This window comes from Podarcis muralis, chromosome 7 (assembly GCF_964188315.1).
Source record: "Podarcis muralis chromosome 7, rPodMur119.hap1.1, whole genome shotgun sequence".
Taxonomy (NCBI): domain Eukaryota; kingdom Metazoa; phylum Chordata; class Lepidosauria; order Squamata; family Lacertidae; genus Podarcis; species Podarcis muralis.
In genome coordinates this window covers 45,679,435-45,697,033 of record NC_135661.1, presented here as the reverse complement: position 1 = coordinate 45,697,033, position 17,599 = coordinate 45,679,435, and the positions used below count along the sequence as shown (strand labels likewise).

The following is a 17,599-nucleotide window of genomic DNA, read 5'->3' as shown; positions in this document are numbered from 1 at the left end:
ATGGCTGACCCGGGTGCTATTTGATAAGTTCCACCACTGAGTAGCCAGCATGTTCACTCTCTTGTCTCAGGGACGTCTACACTGGCTTGGTCACGTCCACAGAACGGAAGACAGCAGAATGCTCAAGGATGTGCTCTAGGGGAGCTGGCTCCCGGTACCAGACCCATTGGCAGATCAACTCTGTGTTACAAAGATGTCTGCAAACGTGGCATGAAGGCTGGCAACCCCAACCCCATGATGCAGGCAACCGCAGCACCTGGAGACCATCAGTTAGGTTGTGCATCCATAGCAGTGACCAGAGGAGGAATGGCTGCTGGGAGGAGTGCAGAGAGAAGAAATGCCATAGTGCAGCAGCAGCACAACCAGACGCCTTCATCTGCCCCAGCTGCAACTAAACATCTCTCCTGTATCAGTCTCTACAGCCACAGAAGGCACTGCAACCTTCCAGCAGTTGGACTGCCTAGACTGACAGATGCAACCAGAGCCAGCATGGTGCCCTCAGATGCTAATGGGGTTCACCTCTCATGAGCTCCAGAGAGCATGGCTGATGGCCAGGGTTGATGGGAGGTGTAAACCAACATCTGGAGGGGCAAATATTAGCCACACCTGATTTATAGCCTAATTTGAGACTGGAGGAGACTATTTGAAAAGGAAACCAAAAGAGGCAGCTGTTGCTTCTTTTCCAGACGCTCAGTGCAATGGAAATCCTTCTTTAGCATTAGAATCTCTTTAAACTCTGCCTTGCAATTCGATTGCCTCACAGCATCAGCCAGGCTGCAAAGGACATGAAATGGCTTGTTCCAACATGCTGACAGGAAACAGCTTTGGAAAGGTTTTGTTTATTCACTCAAAAAAACAAAAACTGTACAAATATTACAGGCAAGTCTCTTGCTGCAAAAAGTATAAAAATAATCTTTATATATGAATCAAAGTTCATTTCCACCCCCCTTCCCATTGTACATTTTCTTTAGGTATCTTTTCCAGGACGTCATCTAAAGAGAAGGCAAGAAATTTATAGCAAAGGGAAGTGACGGTTCAGCTGCTAAACAGATCCCTCCCAAAGACACAGAGAAGCCCCTGAGCCTATTGGGGAGGAAGAAATGGGACACACCTCTGGGCTTCCTAGAGCATCTGTGCAATGCAGGAACTGCTCTGGAAACAGACACATGCAGGCCAGGAAGGTGTCCTCACAGGTGCCTAAGCACATGGGTAGCCCTCCAGGTGTGGCTAGACTAGAACTCCCAAAGCTCCCTGACCATGTGGGCTGGGGCTGATGGGAGTTGGAGTACAACATCTGGAGGACACCACGTTGCCCATCCCTGCTAAACAGGACACCAGAGGCTTCTCTAAACACTAAGCATCTGGAAGCAGAGTATTAACAAGTTCCCACTCTGGAAAGGATGCCGAGGAATTGTAGGGCTGTATATTCCATACAGAGGGAAGTATCGGCTGCACAACTTACACCCTTGTGGCCACTCTTAGGAAGCAGGACAGGGCAGCCAGCTTAAACTAGCTCTTGCTGGCCAAAAGCTACCACATGACAACACAAACATTCCCTGATTTAATATGGGCGGCTTAGTGGTGAGTGTGCTTAGGGCTGCAGGTCTAAATCCCACTGAAATCAAACTCTTCACCCAAGCAGCAGTTTTTAAGGTTAGGGTGCAAGGCAGCACCACCTTCATATTCAGTGCCTGCGGCCAAGAACTGTGCAAAGGTTACGGGCCAGGGAGCGTGAGTTAGGGGCTGGCATCTGGTGAAAGCACAACTGCAGACTGGAGAGCAACACTGCGGTTACGGGAAAGAGGTCGAGAAGTGCAAAGGAGTCATAGGAGGAGGTTCACGGGTGCAGGTGGGGAGGTGAGCAATACTCAGTGTTGGAAGGTGGGGAAGATGTGTCGCATACAGACTCTGGGAGAGAAGATAAGCTGCACGGATGGGCATCCAAATGAAAGCAGCAATTTGGAAAGGGAAAAATGCAGTAGCTCGAATGCACTCAAAAAAAGCCCACCTTCAGCATTGACCGAGGATATGGAAATAAATCACCCAGACTTGGCCCCTTCCCTCAATCCAAGCCCCTCCTCTTGGGCTCTCACTGTCGAGCTCAGGGCCTTGCATTGCAGGCAATCCCAGCCAAGCTTCCCCATCCCTAAACAACTTGGCTGTTGGGGAGGGGGCAATTTGTTTCTCCATCCTGACTCTTTGGAGGAAAAGTGACTGTGCAAAACTGGCACCTCTACACGGCTAAAGGAGAAGAACTGGACATGTTTCGGCTTGCAAGACCGAGTGATCGTCGTGCTCTCAAAGTGAAACAGAAGCAGCTGAAACTCGGGAAGAAGTTTCTGAGCACCTTCCATACATAAAATGGATCCAAGGCAGGGTTGACGAGGCGTCGCTTCCCCCTCTCCCCCTCGTTCCTTGTGTCAAAGTGTGTAGTTGCCAGAGAGAGAAAAGGAAATGAGCACCTCTGAAATACATAGAGACAAGCTATAAAGACAAGACAGCATGAGCCTTCCCTGCCCCTGTTGTTCAGCCCTCCTATTCTCTCCAGAAAGTGCCACCAGGAGTGTAGGGGAGCCAAGCCAGGCTTGCAGACCCAAGGAAGCTCTTCTGCTGTTCAGGAAGAATTGACCGCAGGCCGCTGGGAAGGAGGCCTCAGATCTAGTGAAAGGACAGCCAAAAATGGAGCAAGAGGGAAACCAGGGGACTGCCTTGTGCAACATAGGAAAGGAAGAAAAGAAGCCAGGAAAGGGAGCTGCTGCTCCTGCTGCTGCTTGGTCCGCAAGTCCATCCCTGTTGATCTTCAGTCAAGACCAGAGCAGCCAAGTGTGTCACTCAAGCACTAGAGCAGAAAAGGAATCCAAAAAAACACCAGGTTTTTCCAAGGACTGGTTTGTTTGTTTTTTAAAAAACATGTATCCTAAAGTCCATCCATATGCCAGGAGTCAGAGGTTGAGGATAGGCACATCGAAAAGGTCGCACACCCCTTCGCTCTCATCCAGGTTGTAGATGTAGTCGTGGTCACCAGGAGGCGGGGAGAGACGGAGCAAAGGAGCAAATACTGTTGAAGGGAAAGGAGTGGAGTCAGGCTGTGTCTGGCTCACTGTGCCTGTATGCTGGCCCTTTGGCAACAAAAACCAGGGTAAGGCCCCTCCCACATGCTGCAACACCCAACCCACATGCCTCCCTGCCCTGCATGCTTTACCAAAAGTAGAAGACCTTAGAAGACCCAAGGAACAGATTGCCCATGTCAACTTGTAGCATGACCCTCAGGACTCACCATTAAACCCAACCTTGAAACATGGGACCCTGCTTTAACTTTAGAACCTATAAGCTCCTTTGCTCTTCTATGCCTCTTTTAGGACACACACAAAAACTGCAGATATACCAATGCCACATTTACTCCTTCTCTCTGAGGAAGTGTAGCTGCAGGGTGAGGAAAGAAGAGCAACTGGTGGGGTTAAGGACCCACAACAGGAAGTGCTTAGTATCTTCAACCATCAATCCCCGGATTTTGGGGGGTGTAGGAACAACCATGGCAATTAAACTACTACAGAACCAACATGTGTGTTGTTGTTGTTATTTTTAAAAAAGGGGGCAGCAAAGATAAACATATGCTTTATGTTTTGTGGCGGGTGGAGGGGACAGTTAAAACAAAAATAAGAAGTGCAACTTTAGGTCACTTCTTGTGGATCCCAACCACTTAGCTTGTGGATCCTAACCAGTTAGTCCAGATACGGAGAACCTTTGGCCCTCTAGATGTTGTTGTACTACAACTCCCATCAGCCCCAGTAAGCATGGCCAATGGCCAGTGATGATGGGAGTTGTAATTCAGCAACATCAGGAGTACAAGGGGTCCAAATGATGTCCTGCTTGTAAACAGACCCACACCTGTGTTAGTTTGAGACCAGTGTGCATTAGCCTACTCAGTTGATTACAGTTCAGCTGAGCTTTACCATTTGCTTACAGTTCAACTGGACCAACTCAATTTCCTATACCCTAACTTTCTAGCCTTACCCAAACCCATCTCCACCCCAAAACTGGGAAATAGCAAAAGGCTTAATCCTTACCATCAGATGACATTAGTTCTTCGAGCAGCTCAGAATTCATGCATTCTGTGTGAAGAAAGAGTTGCATTACAACCACACACTCTGCTTTGGGATTCTACAGTAGAATATTCTGTATCATTTCAAACAAAGGCTCAGGTATGTTAGTTTCGAATACACTCCCATGATAAAGAAGCCAGCTTTGCCTTTGATGGATGTTAACTACCTGGATGTTAACTGTAAAAAGAAGCAGTCAGTTGCACACCCCAACTGTGTATTTATAATACATTCAACACATGACTTTCCCCCAAAGAACCATGGGAACTATAGTTCACCCCTACAGATCTACAATTCCCATTATTCTTGGGGTAAGTGTTGGATGCCCAGGGAGAAATGTTATATTCCAGATGACCCAAACAGATCAATGAGGCCTAAAGGAACTGCTTATGAACAGATGCCAGCTTGCGCTGCAGCAAGTAATGCTGTACAAGATAAAGCAATAGCCACAGGCACCCTAGTTTCACAGCAAGGGCAGTGTCACTACCACAGCATGAATATCCCTGAGCTAGCTGTTATCTCACATGTATCCAGCAGAGGGCCACTGTGCCATGATATTTGCTTTCTCCAAACTGAGTATAGTAAGGGCCTCTGAAAACATGGGAGAAAATGCGAGATCAAGCAGGTTCAAAGGCCCCTCACGTTGCCCCAGAAAAGTGAAACAAATATGGTTCTGCTGAAGCAACGCACCTCTTGTTGGATCAAACATCTCCGAAAGCTCTTTGGGAAGTTCCGGTACTGAAAAACAGAAGAGACGGCTCTGGTTTCCATGCTGCTCCAGTAATGTCCAAAGTGCAGTAACCTATACAGGGTGCTCTCCCCTGTTTGATAGCCTCTGTTCACAAGCAGAGTCCCCCCCCCACACACACACACTACCAACACCTGCCATAATATTTGGTGGAAGCCCACTGTTGCTAGACAGTTCCGCTATAGATGGTTGTGAAACTTGATGGTACATCTACACTGTGGGCTTAAGGAGGGCTCAGTTTGGAAGCAATGCTAAAGGGCTGCCTATGCAAATCCATCTGCTCCAGCCTCAGGCTCATGATCTCCTGCAACACACACCAGGAAGAGGGGCTCAGAAGCACCAGGTCTTACTTGTCCAGAGTATGTTGCTACTTACAACCCAGGAACAAATGTTAATTTAAGCTATGGTTTTATTTGTACAGTACAAGCCAGGATCAGAAGCTAGGGCTTTAGCTTTGCTCATTTAAATAAACAATATTTTAAACCAGCCACAGTTTGTCCTTGCTGGACGCAGCAACTGAAAGTTAGCTTCAGCCAGAAAACTGATGCTTCCCATTTGCCCTTCGCAACCACTCCAAAAAGCTACAGTTGAGCGTTGTCTGTGAACCAGGCCTCAAAGAATCATGGGAACTGTAGTTCTGAGAGTAGCTAGCAATGTCTGGAAACACTCATTCCCACACAACTAAAGATCCTAGGATTCCTTGTAGGAAGCCACAAACATGAAAAAAGAACAAAAACCAACATAAATATCCTGCCCACAACCCTGCCTACCGGTATTTTAGAAATCCCATTTCATTGCCCGCTCCGATACAGCATTACGTTGGGGTTTTCTTTAATATGCACTGCATGCCCCCAAAGAGAGACTTGTGGCATCAGCTGATTGAAAGGTGAGGAGCTCCACCCACCTTGCAAAAGTGGCCTGTGACAGGGGGAGGTGAGGCCAATCTACTGACCACATCCAGTTCTCCACCCTTGTTGCACATGGCAAAGCAGATGCTTTGCTATTCAAAAAACCCCAAAACAAACCACAGGCACACAAACATTGCTCCACGGCAGACTTTTAACCATAGCAACCATTACAAAGCAGCTCCAGTTTCTGGAAAAAGCAGGACTCGGTGCCATGCCCATTTGGGAACACAGGAACCCCCAACCCAAAAGGCAGCAACCAAAGAATTCTCACTTTCTGTGGGGTCTGGCTTGATTGGCTCAAAGGAAGTGGAGGGACTGGGCAGGATGGAGCTGCTGTCCAGCAAGGCGGAGGATTGGAGGGGCTGCGTGTCCAGCCCAGCAGGTGGGCTGGCTGATGCTGTCGAGGGGGCAAGTGGGTCCAGCTCCCCGCTGCTTCTCGATTCTGCCGTTGAGACGCCACTATCTGCAAAGGTGTAAGACATAGATGGCGACAATTTTGCAACATTTCATGGATTGCACACTGAATAGGACATGACACTCATCCACCAAACTCCAGGGCAGTACGGTGTTGCATTAAATGCCCGCAGGCATCCCCTAAGCCTTATAAATACGCCACAGAAAAGTTACTAGCCTTCATAGGTCATTGATTAGAACTTTTCTCCTCAACATGCCTTTTCCCACATGAAGGGGATGAATTTTCATAGATCCAAAAGCTTTCTGTTATGCCATCCACCATTCTCCAGACAGATGCACCACAGGCCAGATGCAACTTAGCCAACATGAACGGTATCGCAATGATGTAAGAATTAGAGGCCCAGGGTGTAGATTTTTAAAACATTCCAATATTAATTGTATTGAAGCTTTGGCTAGCATGTATTAGACTTGATTCTCAGTGTTTGCATTTTATGACTCCCATGCTGCATTCCTTTTCTATCTGACCCTGAAAGTGGCACAAATGGCCCTCCAGGATGTTATTCTAAATCTATCATGAGTTAGGACCAGAGTGTAATGTCAGCTATCCTTGAAGCTTCCCCAAGGAAAGTGAGATAAAGGAAGGAATGTCAACAACCTGATGAAGGGCTGCTTGCCAGGGGAACAGTGACAGAAATGCTACATTTGAGACCATATGGCCTGGGCACTCTTGGGGCACCCCAAGCTGATTGTGGGGGTCAAGGTACCAGTATGGAGCCATGCGTGTTTTGCTTCTCATGACCTGTAACTTTTCCTGATGTATGTAGAAGGATGTTGATGGTTTAAGAACGTTTAGATGTTTTATGACTCTTTTGTGTCTTGTGTGTATAAAACCCTTGTTCTAATTCTCTTAGTGGCAGGTGACTTCTTAACTAGTGGTTCAGCTAGAGAACAACCACTTAAGTTGAGCTCTGTCTTATTACTACAGTAAATGCTGACCTCCTAACTGGGTGCTGGACTTGAATTATTTCCTTGGTTCCATGTTTTATTTACCCTCGCCTGGCTGAGAGCAAGGTGGTGTAGAAGTAAATTCTTACCACAGTAACAACCTATTATGCAACTTTTTTAAAAAACAAAACAGCTATACTTTTTATTAAAACCTAACAACTGGGAAGATACAGCTTTCCCAAAGAGTCAACCTGTAAACAGTTATCAAAGTTAGGTGCGAGGTTAGAATTTTAGACAAAAAAAAAAAAAACCAAGCCACTGCCTTAACAATTCAACACACATTCCAGGAGTGAGGAGTGGTAGACCACAATTTAATCCTCGAGAGAGAACACACATACACAGAAGCAAATGCACAAGGCAAAGCAAATATTTGTCTCAGGCAGACCTGCCACAGAAAAAACTTGCCCTTTTCTGATGCACTTGCAGCAGGCAGATTGTTAAACTGGTATGTAAGCCATATATGGGGAACCTGTGGCCTTTCAGGTGTTTTTGTTGTACTATTGGGCATGCTGGCTGTGGCTGTGTCCAACAACTTCTCTTTTGGAGAGCCACAGGTTTCCCATCCCTGATATATGGAGTATGTTAGTACAGGTACAATATCAAGTTTAAGGAAGGAAGGATGTGTAGAAGGGAAACTTGGGAGTGTGGTGGAAGGACTTATTTTTTCTCTCTCCCAACAATGGAATAGTAGAGAAAACAGCTGTCAATACTTGATTGGGTTTCTGAATGTGTAAGAAGTATTGTAGCTCCAGTTCTCTTGAACCAATTACGAGCCAGGCACCTAACATGAGGATGTTTAGTCGCCTACTGAATATGTTTTTTTTAAAAGGAAATCTTACCCCAAGGTGTAAGCCAGACGTTTATGGAAGATCAATTTTATATTTGATAAAATAGTACTGTTGTTTTTAAGAGTCTGTATGGATAGTTTTATTGTTTGAGTTTGCTGAATTGATTTTTCCTGTTCTTTGAGCTTGTGTTTCTGTGTTTCATTCTCAGTGTACACCACTTTGATGGTGGCCTATTTAATAATGTGTTTAAAGAAATAAATACATTAAGACTAGTGATGAAAACAACGAATGGATGTTATGTGCTTTCCATATCTTAATTTGGGATAAGAAATATAATAACTACATATATGAAAGAATCTGCTGTTTCAGAACTAGAAAAAAGGAATGTATGTGTTATTGGCTTACAATAATTGTATGTACTGAAAATTATGTAAGATAATTTATATACAACTATAATTTTTAAACAAGATGGGAAAAGCTGGTACAGTCCACTGTAAATATATTATTCCAGTTTGAGACCCAAGCACTTTGCAGCTGACTGGCTGTACTGCTTTCCAGAGTTCAAACTAATTTACACTAAAGCAAGTAAACAAAAAGCCAAACAATTATAAAATCACAAGGAGGCTATACATACGACGGAAAAGACTCAGAAAATTTAAATTCTCCTTTAAGGTTTGATGAAATAGGAAGGTTTTACAGCATTTGTGGGAAACCTGTGGCCCTCCAAATGTTGCTGAACTCCAGCTCCTATCAGCTCCAACCAGTGTGGCCCATGGTTAGGGAAGATGAGAGCTGCAGCCTGACTATATCTGGAGGGCTACAGGATCCCCAGTCCAGTTTGGGTGCCGTTTTGAAAAGGGACAGTGATGTTGGAGGCTTCCTAACCTTGCCAAGGCCAGGTTCCAAAGTTCTCAGGTGGCTGCTGAAGAAGGCAGGCCTCTGGCCAGGTCTGCCCACTCCTTTCATCTGGAAGAGGCTGACAGCAAGGCCAAGTGACTCGACTTCAGTGTCATATTCGAGAGAGGTTACAGGAAGGGAAAGCTCCTCTGCGACTCACCTGTGGCGCTGGCTGCTTTCTGTACAGCAGAGACCTGGTCCTGTGTGCTGTTGGGAACGGGCGCAGAAGGGTGTGTACCACTGGGAAGAGATGCTTCTTGGAAGTGGGCAACAGGTGGTCTCTGTGCCTTAGAGAGTGTGACTGGCTGACACTGAATGAGGTCTTCCGGGGGAGGCACAGGTAGTACCACTGGAGGAGAGCTCCAAGCGTCTTTATTTACGAGCAGGACATCAATTGGACCGCTTGTGCTTTTCAGGTGGATCTGGTATTTCTTCTGACCATTTAAGCCCTAAAGAATGGGAGAGAGATTGCTGCAAGGTAAGGCACCCAAGCCAGCGCAGTGATGCATCTATGTGTGTAAAGGACTGTATCCAATATAGCATTAAGTTACTTAGACTCATAGAACTGTAGGTGGAAGGGACTCCGGGGGTCATCTAGTTCAATCCCCTGCAGCGCAGGAATCTCAACAATCTTAGTGGGATACTTGTTCCACTGGTAAAATGTTTTGTGCCAGATGAATGTTGTTGTGCAAGAAAATGCGAAATGAAAGCGCCTTCACAACTTGCAGCCAGCATCAACCTGCAATGTGAGATGCTGCTGACTGTTCCAAGGGCCACCAGCTCCTTGAGGTTTCAGCCACAGGTTTTCCCCTGCCCAACCACATTTTAACTGGAAGTGCTCGGGATTAAACCTGGGACCTCCTGCAAGCAAAACATGAGCTGCGGTGGCACCAACAGGAGCCCAACAACACCAGGAGGGCCAAAGGCTAGTGATCCCTCATATAAGGCTTCCACCGTTGCCTCTTTGCAACCAGGGACCATTCCTTTGTTACCCACGTGCCACCTACCTCCGGGACAGGAACCTCTAACTGAGTACCCGATGGGGCTCGGATGGCTAGCAGTGTGTCACCTGGAACAAGAGAGCAAACGCAGCATTTACTAATCTGATCTAGGTGAAGAATGGAGCAGCAGGCCGTTGCAAGCCAAGACGCATACTCTTTTTTTCTCCTTCCTTCTTTTTCATCTCTTTCCCGAAGAGATGGGAGACCTGTGGCCCTCCAGATGTTGCTAGATGCCAACTCCCATCAGCCTCACAAGGTTGGCCAATGGCCAGGGTTGATGGAAGTCATAGTTCAGCCACATCAGCAGGGACAACACTTCCCCATCCATGCTTTACCTGGTCTGCAAACTTTTAACGCGGCCAGTAACATTGGCAGGAAAAAAGGACATCTCCCAGACTTGTGTACAGTTCTCAGATACAGAAGGGCAGTGCGAATATTTTTGTGGTTTGTTTTTTTTAAGGCTGCTTGTATTTTTTCACAGCAAAAGGCCATTTCATTCACAATATTTATCTGGCTAATGCTAGTAGACCTAAGTGACTAAAGCAAGGTGATGGCAAAACAGAGTATACATGAAGGGAATCCAGCCTGGATAGCAAGACAAGGGCTACTGCACTTTCTGAGAGCTGTGAAGAATTGGAGGGTTTGCCTGATTTCTAAGAAAAACAGGCTCTAAACTCTGGAACTCTTGCCCAGCTCAGTTCATTTGTTCCTAGAGCAAGGAGTGGGGTCCCCAACGTTGCTGAGCTCCCCCACCCACCGGCATAGTCAATGATCATAGATGATCGGAGTTGTAGCCTAATAACACTTGGAGGGCACCATGCCAAGGAAAAGGTACGCCGTACAGGAGGGGAATCTAGCTATGATACACCACCACATCCTCACCTGGAAAGCATTTGCAGAGGTCCTCATCAGTCACATAGGCTAACGTTCCTGAAGTTAAGGGGAAAAACCAGATGCATCCAGAAACAATGAGATCATTGGACAAAGGAACACTTCAAGATGTTTAGGGGAATTGGAAGAAACAAGTGAACAACAGATCTAGTGATCAGTCGGTGCTGCAGAAAACGCTGGTCAGAATGTGTCCTATGTGCCCCACCTACTGGGTGCATCTCTACAAAAGCAGCAGCAGAGGAGGACATTTTGGATCCGATACGTTTACTTAACACTTTTTAAGCTCCACCCAACCATCTGTATTATAAAGTAGTTTCACACAACAGTGAATAGTTATGGCTTTCCCCCGAAGAATCCGGGGAACTGTAGTTTGTTAAGGGTGATTAGAACTGCAAGGAAACCCATATTCCCTTCACACAGCTACAGTTCCCAGAGGTCCCAGGGAAGAGGGACTAAACCACTCTGGAAATTATAGCTCTGTAGGGGGGAAAGAGGTCTCTTAATAATTCTCAGCACCCTTTACAAAATACAGTTCCAAGATTCTTTTGGGAAACCCGTAACTGTTAGAAGGGGTATGAAACTGCTTTAAATGTGTAGTGCAGGTGGAGCCTTAGTAGAGTCCTGTGGCAGCTTAAAGACTTAACAAATGAACTGTGGCACATGAGCCTTTGAGGACCACAGTCTACTTCATTAAGTGGACTTCACGAAAGCTTATGACACAATAAGTTTCAAGGAGCCAAAAGATTCTGTTGCTTTTGCAGCTGTATTTCTGCAAAAAGAACAAAACAAAACCCACTCCCAAGAAAGGAATATGACAGATTAAAGAAAAGTGACATCAACGCGATGATGGCAGGGGAGTGGGGATGAATGATGCGGAGAGAGAAATTATTTCCATTTTCTCAAAAAGAGATCTGGGATAAGGCAGTTGAGTTGTTGGTGCTGTTTTGGTATTCTTAGCATTTCATCCAGGGACAGATAGATGCGCGCGCGCGGAGAGAGAGAGAGAGAGAGAGAGAGAGAGAGAGAGAGAGAGAGTGTCACTATCTCACCATAGATGTCTCGCTGGCCAATGTTGTGGACATGACCCAGCAAGAAGACTGAAATTTCTGTATCCTGCACAGGGTGGCAAGTGATTTGAAATTAAAGAGTTGTGCCAGCACTACAGGATCGGTGTCACTGCCTTCAAGCCCTGGAAAGTAATGTTTTCCTTCCGCCATCCTAGAAGGATCATCTTGGAACGAGCATTGGAAACTCGAAGTGAAAGGGGGAAGGGGAAGGAGGAAAAAGGACCACGGTGCACTCAGAAGGATATCGGCTGTTTTGTACATCGTCCGTCACATTTTTGATGCTTTGCTGCACCCACATCTTTTGCTGCTCCAGCTCCCGCTCCCGCTGCTCCAGGTCCTCAATCTCTGCCTTCAGCTCTATCAGCTTGTGGGCAATTTCACGGGTGTTGCAGCCAGGACCTACTCCTCTGGAGGGAAGGAGAATTGGAAGCAAGAAAAATGAGAGAGGCCACCTCTTGCAGAGCTTCCCTAGAGGGCATGAGCTATCAGAGACATTGCCATCGCAACCGCAAAATACCTCCCCAAACCCACAGGATTGTTCAGTCGCACTGAGCACAAACTATTCCTCCCTTTGTTTCCAAGCCCAAACCTTCCAGAGATGAATTGACAGCCCTTTAGATATTATGTCACTATCCAGTATGGTGCGGTGGTTAGTGTGCAGGACTAGGATCTGGGAGACCAGGGTTCAAATCGCCTCCGGGACATGAATCTCACTGTGTGACCTGGGGCCAGTCACTGCCTCTCAGCCTAACCAACCTCACAGGGTTGTTGTGGGGATTAAATGAAGAATGGGGAGAAACCTTGTGCACCATCTTCAGCTCCTTGGAGAAAAAGATGGGCTATAAATGCAATAAATAATAAAAATAAAATATTCAAAGATCTCCTTCCACCAACACAGTTCCCTTGAAAGAGAGTTCCTCCAAACTTCAGTCATGTTTTTATTCCCAAATAGTATATCATGTCATTAGGTTTTAGGTGAGGTACATTTTTATAAGTTTGAACCTATAAATGCTATACTGCCAACATCAAGGGGAAAATATCATGGCAGCAAACAGCATAAAATAAATTTATATTCATAAAACAATTATAAAACACATCCCAAATTAGTGTATCTGCTTAATACATCAAACATAACTGGATCATTGCTCAGGAAAAGCAAATGCAAACAGATGAGTTTAAGCAGGCACCTAAATCCCAATACTGTGGGTGCCTGCAACTCCCCTTACAACTCAATTTCATAAGCTATTTCCCTGCTATTTGTGACCACTCAGCAAACAGGAGAACAGCATGACCATTGGTGAAGCTTATTCAAAACTGCCTTAAATGCTGCACTCAGGACACAGTCAACTACTCAAATGCAAGCTGTGACTGTGCCACACTCCTCAAATGCAACTGCCCCCCACGCATCACTGAGAACAGAGCCTAGTTTCACCAATCCTTGCTCCAATTCACGGGCACTTACTTCCACTGTATGCTGTTCTTGGACTTCTTCTCAATCAGCCCTATGCCCTCAAGGACATTTGTGATGTCATAAATGCGCCGCTTCTGCCGCACTGCCAAGGTATCTGCTGCCTGTGTAGGAAACCCAAAACATTATCATGCCCTGTTCACGAAGGCCTGAGCCACTCAGAGAATAGCAGGAAGCTGACAAAACAAAGAAAACCTCCAGCCACTTTGTCAGTTATACAAAGGAACATGCATGGACTCAGTTTTTTCTGTCTTGGGTTTGGGAGAGGAACCATTAATTAAATCTCTTTGCCTCCCACATGCTCCATTTCAGGGGGTTAGTTTATAAACAAAACAGAAGTTCAGCATGAGAAGCTGCAACGCATCTGCCATCCTGGGGCTCCTTCCAAGTGGCCCCAAAGACTGCCTGATGTCATGGCACATCCGAGGGAACAAATCCCACCTTTCATGGCAGAGAAGCGTATATGTGTGGCATTGCTTTCTCTGATACACTGCCACACAGAGAGACAACATGGTGTAGTGGCTAGAGAACTGGGTGAGGAATCCAAATCTGCACTCAGCCATAAAGCCTTGCTTGGAGCAGTCACTCTCTCAACCTAATCCTATCTAGCCAAGTTATTGTGAATGGGAGACGGGAGAGGGAAACATGTAAATTGTCTTGGGCTCCCTGCAGGAAGAACAGAATAATGTAATATCATCATCACCATGATAATAATATTGCAAACCCAAAATCTGTAACATATAAAAGATGATTTCCTATTTATTACATGAAAGGGTCTATATATATCCACTGTTCAGAACATCAATGAACAGTGATGTGGATTATCAGTACCCAGTGTAAGAACCAAACTCTCTACATCCTGTTTAGGCAGTATCGCTGCAGGGCAGCTGGGTTGTATTCTGTGACTTTTCTGGATCCTCAGCTTCACCAAATGTATAGCATGCATAAGCAGGTAATGCCTGGAAGCATATCCAGCAGTAAGATGCAATAGAGGGGAAAAATCAAAATCCCCCATATTATTGTTGCATAAAATGCAATGTGTTAACAAATGCCTGATGTGTTAACAAAGATTTTGTAGATACCAAGATGCCCTTTTCTCAAGGTAAAGGTGAAAAGGTAGGTAGATTAGAGCGCTTACTATTAGAAAGCAGGTTCTAGAGAAATTAAGAGGACTCGTAACTTCACCCAGATATAAAAATATTCAGATGTCTTTCAGTCACACAATGCTGGGAGCACAAATGGATCAAAGGGAGTTGTGTAAGAGCAGCTTATGCTATGTGTCCATGTAATCTGGTATTGTCTGCTCTCATTGGCGGCAGCTCACATTACCTGCCGTTAGATTTTATTTTAATCTTCAAATGCCAGCGATTGAACTCTGAACCTTCTGCACACAAAACATGTGCTCTACCACTGAGCAACATGCAGCACAGTTCATGTTTGTTAGATATATAAGTGCAACTTTGTCATTCGCAAGAACAGTATGACTGCTACATAAGAACAACCCTGCTGGGTAAGACCAAAAGCCCACCATCCTGTTCTCACAGCAGCCAGCCAGGTCACGGAAAGCCTGCAGGGAGGCCATGAGTGCAATAACACTCTGTTCCCCAGCAACTGATATTCAGAGAGATACAATTCTTCAATACTGGAGGTAGTACAAATCCATCATGACTAATAGCCATTGATTGGTACATGCCAGGAATAAGCCAGAGACAGATATAATCATTACACCTTTCTTATGAACTTCCCCAGGGTATCCATCTTGCTTAACCATCTGGATTACAAGTCCAGCTAAATCTTCCCATACATTCTGCAGACCTTAAAGCCTTCAAGAAGTTGGAACGGATGACTCTGGCATGAAGTTGCGAAATTAGATTTCACTGCCAAACTTGACACTAGGGAACTTGGCATCAATAAACCACCTGGGAAGAGAAAGCCACTGTCCCTTTCAGTGTTTACCGAGACTATCAATTCAGCTATGCCTATTCATCACAAGTAACTTCTAGCTAAGAGTGGGTCACACGGATGCTTCTTGTACCTGATCTTTGTTGACTAGAGCCTGTTTTCACTTGTGTTGTGCAAATTATGACACTTACCACAATCTCTTCCATTTCTCAACTTCATTGAAACATTGTTATCTCCTTACTCAGGGTATGCATATCCACCCATTTACCTGACTATTTCATACTTCTAATAGACTCTGACTCAGAAAAGCTTCTAACACAGTAAGTAAGCCTTTAAAGTGTCCATGGACATATGTTGCTGCTAACAGACCCTGCATGAAAAAGAAGTCAAGTTCAATCCTTAGCATCTCCAAGTAGGGATAGGAAAGACCCTGGATTGTACACAAGTTCTACTCAGAGTAGACCCACTGAAATTAATGGACCTATATTAATAATGCCCATTAATTTCAATGGATCTACTCTGAGTGGCGCTAAACTCTATACAACCCTCTGATCTTAAACCCCGGCAAGCTTTTGCCAGTAATTTAAAGTTTAGATAATATTGAGCTAGGGGGAACAAGGCAGCTTCTTATGTCTGCTCCTCTGGAGTTAGCAAAATACAAGAGCTGCCTTGATGAAAAGTCTCAAGCTGCAACCCTCCTTGCACTTCCGTAGGAGTAAGCACCACCTGAACAGAGGGGGGTTTGCTTTGGTGCAAAGATACACAGACCTATGCTGTCAAAGCCATCATCAATCACCTTAGACAGGGCTCCAGCAGGGCTCCTTCCCACTGCTGTTCCCTTCCAAACCAAAGGCCCTTAGATGGCCCTGCAGCTGACTGGCCTAGTTCACATAAGAAGCCACATCTGGATTCAGTAACACTATACTAATGCTTTTTGTTGTTGTTTAAACAGTTTGTGGTTCATAGCATTAAAAGCTTCTTCCTGCCCACTTTTTCTACTCTAGATTTCCCATGTTTGGTCCTAAACCGTTTTGAACTGCAGAGGCGTCTGCCTGTTTCCCCATCTGCCTGCATTGCAGTGGAACCAAAAGCAGATTTCAGTTAAGGTTAAGCACTTCAGGCAAGGTTGCGAACACCTGCAGTCCCTTTCACACAGAAGCTACTGTTGCGGTAAAGCAGAAGCTCCTGCAACTGCTGGAGTTCTGCACTGGCAACAAACTGGTCACACCTGTGACTAAGTTATACATATGCAACCAGCTCAGTGTAACACCCCCACCCACAGAGATCCCTCCATGCACTCCTGCAGTTCATACCCAACATGCAACTCAGCATTATCTCCCCATTTGGCGGATGCTGCACCTTAACGGTCATGCTTCCTTGATATGAGGTGAGGGAGGTCAGAGGAAGAGCTAGCAAACAGGTGGGGAAGCAGTTTGCCCCTAGAGTTTGCTCATTTGGTCTGAGGACCGAGAGAGAGAAGCCCAATTCAAGGCAGGATCTATTAACTGGGATTTTTACTAACACACACACACACACACATCCAACCCTGCATGGGAAGATGGAACGGAGTCAAGAGATCCCAAATGTGGACACACAGCAACAGACCAAAGCTCCAGATAAAAGGAGGTGGTCGGAACAGATACCTAATAGGGCCCGATCCTTACTTTCCGTGAGCCCGATCCGGCCCCAAGAGGCAAATCCTGCCACCGCCACTCCACGCTGCCTCCTTTCTCTTGTCTATACCATCGGGTGGGCACAAAGCAATTGGGATCTATCGGTAAGGGTTTCTTAACTGTTTTCATAGCAGCAACACAACGCCCCCCCAAAAAAACCCACACTAATGGGGCTGTTGTTGAAATGAAGAAAGCTAATCTTAGCGTGAAAGGGATGTGATATCAATACCGTTGTGGTACTGGGAACCCATCCCAGATCCTGGCACCTTGTTCTTACTACCTGAGTGACACGTGTGTGTGTGTGTGTTCAGCTGCCTCTGGCTGGTGAATGGGGGGGATTTGGGGGGGAGGAGGGGGAACAAAGTAGATCCAAGAAGCCCTAAGTCTGCCCAGCCGGAATGCTTCTTGCCCTGATGGGAGCCAGCCATAGCCCACCCCCAGCCATGTTGTGGAAGCAGGACCCCCCCCCCGGCACCCCGTTTCCCCCGCTCTCTCCTCCTCACCAGCTTGAGGTCGAGCACGCCGTCCTTGGCCTCCTGCAGCAGAGATACGAACTTGGTCGTGAGCAGCCCCAGGCTCTTCTCGTGCCGGCTCGGGGCGCCCCCCGGTGGCTGCGCCGCGGACTCCGCCATCCACGTCCGCCTCAGGCCCTCCGCCGCCGAGGCCGGTGCAGATCCCGGGTCTCCGGTACGGCCCCCGCGCGCTGACCCCTCTGCCGCTTCCGGCCGCCGCAGGGC

At 46.3% G+C, this 17,599-nt stretch overlaps 1 protein-coding gene and 1 long non-coding RNA gene across 2 annotated transcripts in view; one reads left to right on the top strand and one right to left on the bottom strand.

The window, feature by feature from the left end:
* The window catches only part of LOC144328421 (uncharacterized), a 4,514-nt gene extending 955 nt beyond the window's left edge, over nucleotides 1–3,559 (top strand). Inside the window, exon 2 of the long non-coding RNA XR_013393649.1 lies at nucleotides 71–3,559. This is a non-coding gene — a long non-coding RNA (uncharacterized LOC144328421). The remainder of the gene's footprint in view (nucleotides 1–70) is intronic.
* On the bottom strand, nucleotides 824–17,599 carry E2F4 (E2F transcription factor 4). Its single transcript, XM_028739713.2, has 10 exons — nucleotides 17,366–17,599; nucleotides 13,282–13,391; nucleotides 12,065–12,226; nucleotides 10,744–10,787; nucleotides 9,868–9,929; nucleotides 9,021–9,309; nucleotides 6,028–6,219; nucleotides 4,791–4,838; nucleotides 4,068–4,112; nucleotides 824–3,058 (listed from the first exon to the last, which is right to left on the bottom strand). The coding sequence occupies exons 1-10, from the start codon at nucleotides 17,492–17,494 to the stop codon at nucleotides 2,943–2,945; spliced, it is 1,197 nt and encodes a 398-aa protein (XP_028595546.2). The 5' UTR covers nucleotides 17,495–17,599; the 3' UTR covers nucleotides 824–2,942.